This window comes from Lipotes vexillifer, unplaced genomic scaffold (assembly GCF_000442215.2).
Source record: "Lipotes vexillifer unplaced genomic scaffold, Lipotes_vexillifer_v1.1 scaffold478, whole genome shotgun sequence".
In the NCBI taxonomy this organism is placed as follows: Eukaryota; Metazoa; Chordata; class Mammalia; order Artiodactyla; family Lipotidae; genus Lipotes; species Lipotes vexillifer.
In genome coordinates this window covers 315,380-324,432 of record NW_006779682.1, presented here as the reverse complement: position 1 = coordinate 324,432, position 9,053 = coordinate 315,380, and the positions used below count along the sequence as shown (strand labels likewise).

The window sequence follows — 9,053 nt, the reverse complement described above, 5'->3', positions numbered from 1 at the left end:
TGATGTAACAACATTTTATGGACACCTTCCAAACAGCAGGAAGCGCCCAGCTGGTAAAATGTCTTGACTTTGCTCCCCTCTCTTGGAGCTGTGGCCAGACAGGGAGTGGAGTGGACTGTGAAGGATGTGGGCTTCGGGGCTGAACCCCACTCATTGGCTGTGTGGCCCCTCAGACCCTCTGTTTCTTTATCTGTACAACGGGGATAAGGGACCTACTTTGCAGGGTGTTTCTGAAGATGAGAAAAAATGGTGCATGCACAGGGCCAATTTTGAGCTTTAAAATATAACATTATCTTTGATTCCACCTTCGTATTTTATAGAAGTGCTCATATGCTCTAGTAGCAAAAGCTCTAAGAGATGATAGCATACTGTAACACGGATTCATCTCACATTTTAAATGTTCATATTTTCCTTAATTATAATACTTTTCTGATTTATTCTGTTAGAGCTAGTTAAATTTTATTTTTTGAATATTATATTATAGCTTTAACATGTTTTCTTTTCTTGTTGACACTTTTTTTTTAACCTCCTTTACAGCAGCAGAGTTTATGAGTCAGTCCTGTAGTACTGTTTTTCTATAAAGGGTACTGTCTCCCAGGAGACTTGCATTAAGCCCCTTAGCTGCGTGATTATTTCCAGCTCCTTTTTTTGTCTTCTTGTCCTGGCATCTGTGATCTAGTCATTAACCAGGCAAATGCAGCAGTTAGTCATCTCAGAAATTAATCTCCCGAGAATAAAAGACGTACTGATGTCCTTTGGGAGTTAGGCTAGAAGGGCCCTTCTGGCAGAACTGTTTTTTATTTTGAACACAAGGGAATTATCCTTCTGAAACATGTAGCCAAGATGGATCTTTGTTACCCTACTTGAAAGTTTTCTCAGTAGAACTAATGAGACCTTCATCTAATGTTAATAATTGTGCCAAACAATGAAAGACAGCCCAACAGAGGAATAAGGACGTGTCATCAACTAGGAAGTTTTTTTTTTTTTTTTTGCGGTACGCGGGCCTCTCACTGTTGTGGCCTCTCCCGTTGCAGAGCACAGGCTCCGGATGGGCAGGCTCAGCGGCCATGGCTCACGGGCCCAGCCGCTCCACGGCATGTGGGATCTTCCCAGACCGGGGCACGAGCCCGCGTCCCCCGCATCGGCAGGCAGACTCTCAACCACTGCGCCACCAGGGAAGCCCAACTAGGAAGTATTTGATACGAAATTAAAAAATCCAGTTCACACAACACACGATGGTTATGGAAATAAAACATAAATCAGCTATCATTCTGTCATCCCTCACCGTGTTTTAGTCCTCTGGTCCTTTCTGGATTGGGCCCAATTTTATAGAATCATAGAGTTGTTGTCTTTTTGGCGACAGAACTGTATGAGGTGCTGTTTTGATTTCACATGATGAGGTGCCGTTTCCACGCCGCTAAACGTCTTCATGGGGAGCACATCTGGGTGATGCTACATCCAGATGCTCTATAACAACTTACTCTCCCCTCCTCCCCCGAAGGCTCACTTCCACGCTTTGCCGGTTTAAATTCTGGCAAGTAATAAACATCTCTGAGACTGCAGCTTCATGGCCCTCAGACCAAGCCTCGGGAAGGGATCACTGGGTCATAGGAACATTTTTATGGCTTTTGATCTGTTTTGTCCAATTGTGTGAAGGATGCTTTTCTGAATCTGATGTACCACTTTGATTTGCTGCTGTTTTCTCCTGCCAGTTTGGGACGATAAGGTAAGAGAATACTTTGGACTTGATGAAGGGAGTCAGATTCAGGTCTGAAATGTGTTTTCTGCGTAACAACGAGATGGGACCCAGAGATGCAGCCTGGCAGTTGGGTACTCACCTTTCCTGAAAGATGCCATCTGCCTGGAGGGAGAATGGGCTGTGACACGCAGGTGCCCCGAGGGACACTGCTGCGGCAGTGGTGGGTGTTTACGAGCAGACATAAGGGAACGCTCCCGGTGAGTGCACCCTCTGAAGCCACTGCCACTGTCGGCGGCGCAGGGAAGGGAAGGGCCCTTTTTCTGGGTCCAGGTGGCCCAGGCCCCTTTGTGCTGCCGCTTGGGAGAGGCCAGAGCCACTGCCACCGCCCTACCATGCTCAGGACCCTTGTGCTGGCGCTGCTGGCTCTGGTCACCGCCGTGGGCCCGAGCCAGGCCAGTGGCTTCACAGGTGAGGTGTCCGGGCTCTGTGCGGGGATGCCGGAGGGGTGATGGGCTCCCTGGGAGTGGGCCCCTTGAAGACGGCAGCCCTGCCGAGAGCTGGGCAGGCAAAGATGCACCTGCTTTGAGAGGCAGGGTCTGCCCCTTCTTGGCCATACTTTTTCATAACCACAAAAGAGGTGTTGGGAATGCTTCCGAATCACCTGGGGCTCGGTGGGGTTCAAGTGTGGATTCTGAGTCAGTGGGTCTGGGAGGGGCCCGGAACTCTGCATTTCTGCTGGGGGTACAGATGTTACAGGCCCTCTGGCCACACTGAGAGTAACACATTCCTGGAGAGTCAGAATCGAACCCTCTGGAACCACAGCCCATTAGTCTTCACCTTACAGATAAGGAGAGGGAGACCCAGAGTGGCCAGGGCCACAAAGCCGGCCGAGGGCAAGGTTTCCACCAGGGCTACCCCTGCCTTTGACCCTGGCTCAGACCTCCTTTGCCTGCCAGAGAGCGGGGATCAAGAAGTGGGGCTTCCCGCTCACCTTGGGCTCTGCCAGCCCCGTTTCCTCAGCAAGTGAAGATGCGAGTGGCCCACGGGGACGTGAGGGACCAAGCACGTGTCCAAGGCCCTTGAGAGACACATGTCAGCTACTAAAAACACGTTGGATTTCTGAAGCCCCAGATTTCAGAGAATTGAGATTGCAAACCTTTTACATCATTTTCCTATAGAAATCCATCTTATTCCGTTGGGAATTCAAACAGAGCCATTCTGTTTCTACCATCGACTTCAGTTTTGTACTAATTTAAACATTTTTCACCCATGGGCAGGATTCTGTGATTTTTTTCTTTCTAATGAATTGTGATTAAAAAAAACAACAACTTGATATTTCCTTTGGAATGACTACTATGCAAACCATACAGCTCAGTGGCAGAACGAATGGGAATGTCTGGAAGCCAGAGGAGGTCTTAGGAGGCATTTCATGTGCGGGAGGACCCCGGCAGGAGCGCTAGGTGGTCCATCAGGGCTGCACGTCTGTTTGCTCCCAGGTACCACATGCTCCGGTACAGGCGTGATTTCATTTAATTCTCCTACAACCTCAGGCACAGCTATGATTCCACAAATGACAAGGCTGGGGCACCGAGAGGGCATGAAACGTGCTTAGAATCACACGGCTGGTATTAGTGAAGCTGGTGTGAATGCAGTTCTGACCCCAGAGCCCACCAGAACATTAAGATTTTCTACCTCTGGGATTAGAACCCAGGGCCCCTGCCTCCTGTGCTCCTGAAAGGATTTGTTGAGCAGCAGGATCTGCTAAGAGGTTTCTACTGCGAGCTCTGCCAAGAAACCAGGCCTGGGGAAAACTTGGTGGCCTCTCATAGAATGTGAAAAACAGAACATGGAGATCCAAGTGCAGTTTCACTTGGAAGGAGGAGTGTGTGCACGTGCACGCGCGCGCACGTGTGCATGTTCTTGCGAACACATGCAAGGCGCCATAGCTCAACTAGTGACCACGTTCCACTGTGGCGTCTTCTCCAGCCCCTCATCCCAGTCACCTCAGCCAGCCAAGGGCCTCTTACTCCCTCCCAAAGCTTCCTGGGACTCGCCCTTTGGTGAATACAGGTCGGGTCTACTCCCAGAGGCCCTGCCACCCCAGGGGAGGCCACCATGTGGCTTGGGAGTGGGCTTGCTCTGGGGCGGTGGGCTTCAGCACTCGATTCTGCCCAGAGTAAGGCTGTAGGCTCTCCCAGCAGCCTGGGCATGAGGGCTGGATCGGCCCCATTTCTTCCTGGAGTCACCGGCCCCCAAGTCTCGCTTTCTGCATGCTTGTGGGCGACCCTGAGGCCAAAGCTGGAAATCTTCAGGGGTGCTGTCCTGGGGGTGGGGATGAAGATGATTTCTCCTGCCCGCTCTGAGTTTCGCCCCAGAAATCCACCTCCTCACTGAAGGGTTTACACTGCAACATGGAGCCCCTACCCAGCGGCTGTACAGTCTCCTAAAGCTTAGAGCTCAGAGCTTGAGTATCTGAAAACGTGAATTACATTCAAAGCATTCATTCATCCTTCACTGACAGCCCAGGAACGCAGCAAGTCCCACGCTGGCCACAGACGTGGGAGGCACCCCACGGCCCTCCTGTCAGTTCCCTGGGGCTGCCTCAGCAAAGCCCCACAGCCTGGGGGGCTTAGTGGTAGAGATTTATTTCTTCACAGTCTGGAGGCCAGAGGTTCAAGGTCAAGGTGTTGGCAGGGTTGGTTCCTCCTGAGTCTGGGAGGGAGAATCTGTCCCCGACACACGTCTCCACTGCTGCTGATTTTAGTGACCCCTGTGGCTTGTAGATGCATCACCTTGATCTACGCCTTCGTCTCCTATTGCATCTCCCTGTGTGCATTCCTGTCTCTGTGTCCAAATTTTCCCTCTCATAAGGATGCCAGTCCTTAGGATGAGGGGCCACCTTATGGTGTAGGGGCCACCCTACACTAATACCACCTCATCTTAACTAATTATGTCTGCAAAAACCCTTTTTCCAAGTACAGTCACATTCTGTGGTACTGGGATTTAGAACTTGAACTTACGAATTTGGGATGGGACATATTTCAGCCCTCACACGGTCCCTGATCTATGAGGCAACAGAGGCACCCTGGGCAGATGGGACACCCCAGGACCCCATGGCAGGTGGTCCACGACATAGGGGTCTGAGGCTGATGAAGGTAGGAGGTGATATGGGGTCTCGAGAACCAAGGATAATGCTGATAAAGGCCATGGACATCTGTGCCCAGGAACCAGGCTCCAGGTGAGAGATACCTAGGGCCTGAAAAGGCCACCTGGATGTCCCACCTCGGGCACTGTGCCCTCAGTCCCGCTGACCACAGCAACGGTCGGACTGAACTTTACCATCTATGAACTTCTCACGTGTATTTGACTTGTGTGTTTATCTTTCATCTCATTCCAAAAAAGTGGTGTCACTGCCAGCGTGCCCAGCACTTAGTAGGCCTTCACTATGTATTCACTGAGGGAACCGCTGTGTATTCACGTCGCACGTGACAGCCCTTATTGCGGAGATACGAGGTGTGCGCAGGGCTCTTCAGCCCGCAGAGTCAGAGAACACGCAGCAGAGCCCAGGACTCGAGTCCCAGAAGCTAGGTTTCTCTGTGTCCCCTTCTGTGTACCGTCAGACCCCTGGGTGCGGGGAGCCGGGGTCGGGCTGGGGTAGCATCTCCTGCTCTGTTGGGGAGGATTGCTCAGCCAGCAGGTGTCATGCCGCATCCCTTGAGTCTATGCTACTGCATCGCCTTCTTGGATACCGGCCGGTGGGCAGATCCCAAGGGGTCCGCCGTGTGCGGGCGTCTTGTTTCACCTGCTCTTGCAGAAGCAGAGGACTTGCAGAGAAAACCCCTCAGATTGGTTTGATTCTGGCACTTTCCCCTCTTGTTTCTCCATCCTCCTCCCTCCCTCGTAGAAAAAGGCCTCTCCCTGCTGAGCTACCAGCTGTGCAACTACAGTGTGAGCCAGAATGTCCAGAGCATGGAGGCAGTGCACACATCCCACCTGACCTACGTTCCCTGCGGCTGGTGGGTCCCCTGGCGGCGCTGCCCCAAGACCGTCTACCGGACCCAGTACCTGGTGGTGGAGGTTCCTAAGCGGAGGAACGTGACCGACTGCTGCGAAGGCTACGAGCAGCTGGGCCTCTACTGCGTCCTGCGTGAGTCCTGCCCCGTCTTGGGATAGTCACTGTTCATGCCCCCTGGCCCTGAACTGACTAGAACACTGGTTCTCAGCCTCAGGTGTGCATCAGGGTCATCCAGAGGGCCCGTCTAAGCACAGGCCTCACCCCGGATTTCAGGCCCAGGGGGGCTTCCCAGGGGACGGTGATGCTACCGGCCTGAGCCCCACTCTGGGAACCTCTGTTTTGGGTGGTGGCTCTCAGACCTGGCTGCACACCAAAGTCCCCGGGGCAGCTTTAATAACGATGACGCCTGGGTCCCCCTTCAGACACTCTGATGGATTCAGTCTGGGGCGTAGCTTGGGGTCCCTGGGATATTTCTTAAAGCTCCCCCAGCCATTCTAACGGGCAGCTGAGTTTGAGAACAGCATATTGCGATCTCTTTCGTAATGGCAGCCAGCCTTGTCATTCTAAAGGCTGTGAAACCCTAGTCTGAACCCCAATCTGTGAAAGAGATGGAAAGGGTCCCCTGGGGCCCCCGTAACTGTCCAGAGGCCTCCAAGGCCTCTTACTCCCTCTGTGTGGTTTAAAAGATGCTTGGGGCGGCGACCAGCCATGCTGAGGCTGTCCCAGGCTCATCTGGGGCCGGGCGGACAGGGCTGTGTGGCGTTCAGGGCTCAGCCTCTCGACATGGAGGGAACTTTCCAGAAGGCCTCTTCCGGGGGCAAGGGTGCAGGTGTGTGCTTGTGTGAATATGTTGTGGGTGGTGGTGATTGTTTGAATCAGTTTCAGAGCTGAGTTTCTGAACAGGCAGGAGGCCCGCCTACACCCACCCCCGTGGTGGAGGGGAAGTGGGAAGGGTGGCAATAGGGCACCCTGAGACATGAGGCTGCCGCCTCCAAAATGCAGAAAGCACCAGCTCGCAGGGTGTGAGAGCAGCTCCCGTGACCCGTCCATCCCCGGGGTCCTGGGCAGCAGGACAGCCGCAGGCTAGGGCGTGGACACGACACACCAGGGGCACCAGCCCCCCAGCCCCAGGGGCTATCAGATGTAGAGTCTTGGGTCCCTCAGACCCTGCAGATGGGCTGGGCCTGCAGTTATCCTGAGCGCATCCTCCCTCAGCCTCCAAAGCCCGTGGAGGACGTGGTGGCTGACATGTGCACTCATGCAGCTCAGAGGCCCAGGCCCCGAGATGACCGGACCGCTCAGGGTTGAGCAGGTCACAGGAACACACCTCTTCTGGGAGTGTTAAAACGACACCACGCCACCAATGCCGCCACCACCAATAAAAACCAGGAAGGGCCAGCTGGCCTCAGGTCCGCGGCTGGGTGCCTGTTGTGTATTCCCGCTGATTCCCTGAAGGGACACTTGCAGGGGCGGTGCTGGGTCTGAGGAGTCCCTTCCCATGGTGACCATGGCTCCCTGTCTGCCGTCCCTGTCTCCAAGGGCCCCATGCACAGCAGTAGCTGCCTCTGCCCTGGGAGCACGCTCTTCTGGGGCTGGGGGTCCCGGGTCGGGGAGGCCTCAGGCGGGGTGCACGGCACTTGGTTTGGAGCATCAGATCCTGGTCGAAGGAGGGGGCCGCCCTAGCCCACACGCCTTCCTCCCGCAGAGGCCACACTCTCCGCACCTGCTGTCGGTCTGTCGTGGGGCTGGTGAGGTCACAGGTCTAGAGGGCCGGAGGGGCCCCCAGGAGAGGCTGAGCCCCCCAGCCCCGCCCAGCCCGAGCGGTCAGCTCTCTGTGCGGCCTGCTGCCCTCCCCCCAGGAGAGAAGGCGGGAGGCACCTGCTTTCTGGGAAGCAGGGACGCAAGCTCATCTTGCTTCCCAGCGAACCAGCCTCCCGTGGGACTGAGCCCCACTTTTAAAGTGTTAGCGCCTTTATATAGGGGCTCACTAGGCAGGAGAGGCCCAGAACATTCTAGCTAGAGTCCCGTGGGCAGATCTGCTCTGGGGAAGCGCAGGTCATGGGGCGGCCGGTGTTGGGCGGGGGGATGGTGTGGGAGGCACTGGGGGCAAGGGGACGACTCACCCCGAAGGCCCCCAGGCCCGGCAGAGGGGGCTGAATTGGGGTGGGGTGGGGTCCACAGTCCCCCCTCCCCGGGCCTTGGAAGGGTCACTCTGGAAGCAGCGTGGAGAGGACGCAGGCAGGATCCCCGAAGGAAGGAGGAGAGAGAGGAAAAGGGGCCTGTAAAGGCCAGAGGGAGATTCCTGGTCGCTACGGACGGGAGCAGACGGAGACACAGACCTGGGGAGGTGGGTGACTTGAACCCCTGTGGGATTTAGTTGGTGACGTTTGAGGAAGGGGCTGTGGAGCACGTGGGAGGGGCACAGTGAGGAGGAACGTCCAGGCACACGGCCCACTGGACACCTGCTCGGGCAGGTCCCGGCTTGCTGCCTGGGCCCCGCTTGGCACTGCAGCTGCTGCGGGGCTGCCCTGTGACCACCGGGGAGGGCATGAGGGGGCTGCAGCGCTTGTTCCTGCGGCTGGGGAGGCCTCCAGTGAGCCTCGGTCTCCCCCCACCTCCGAGCTCAGGGACATCACGTGGGCAGCTAGAAAGTGCCTGGTGGGAAATATTTACACCACGGGCACCGGCAGCTCAGCTTTCTCCACACCTGCCTGGCTCCTCGGATCAAAGCTGGTGCAGAGATGCCTCATGACGGCCTGGCTGTCTGGAGCCAGAAGCGAGAGGTCCCTGTAAGTGATGTGCTGAGACCCACTGGTTGATTGGCACAGAGGAGGCTGGGGCCACAGCCTGGATGTGGCAGCCTGGGCACCTGGGGATGAGAGGCAGGCAGACGGCACTCGCCTCTGGGCCGCCCGGGGGTGGGGTTTCTTATGTCTCAGCAACCTGAGCTCAGCGGTCTCATCCCCGGCAGCAGGAAACCTCAGCTTTCCTTTCTTCTCTGTCTTCCCACTCAACAGTCAAGAACCCAAAAAAGGGAAGAGCATTACGTGAGAAGAGAACACGTGATTTTTTTTTTCAGTCTCAATGCCTTTTTCAATTTTTTAAAGTCCCACATTTGGGAGGCCATGATAAGTCCTATATGATTTTAGTTGTGGGAAGGCCATGATAAGTCCTATATGATTTTAGTTGTGGGAAGGCCATGATAAGTCATATATGATTTTAGTTAAGTGTATTTTTACAGTACAAAAACGAATACACAAGCAACGTAGAAAATTTGGAGACAAAGAAAAGGGAAATTGCCCGTAAGTCTGCCCTCCCCCCGCCCCCCCCAAACAACCC

At 55.0% G+C, this 9,053-nt stretch overlaps 1 protein-coding gene across 1 annotated transcript in view; it reads left to right on the top strand.

Moving 5' to 3' along the window:
* The first annotated feature begins 2,091 nt into the window (after window positions 1–2,091).
* Window positions 2,092–9,053, top strand: part of UMODL1 (uromodulin like 1) — a 63,156-nt gene continuing 56,194 nt past the window's right edge. Inside the window, exons 1-2 of the mRNA XM_007452871.1 lie at window positions 2,092–2,167; window positions 5,604–5,846. Coding sequence (XP_007452933.1) covers window positions 2,092–2,167; window positions 5,604–5,846 — 319 coding nt within the window. The remainder of the gene's footprint in view (window positions 2,168–5,603; window positions 5,847–9,053) is intronic.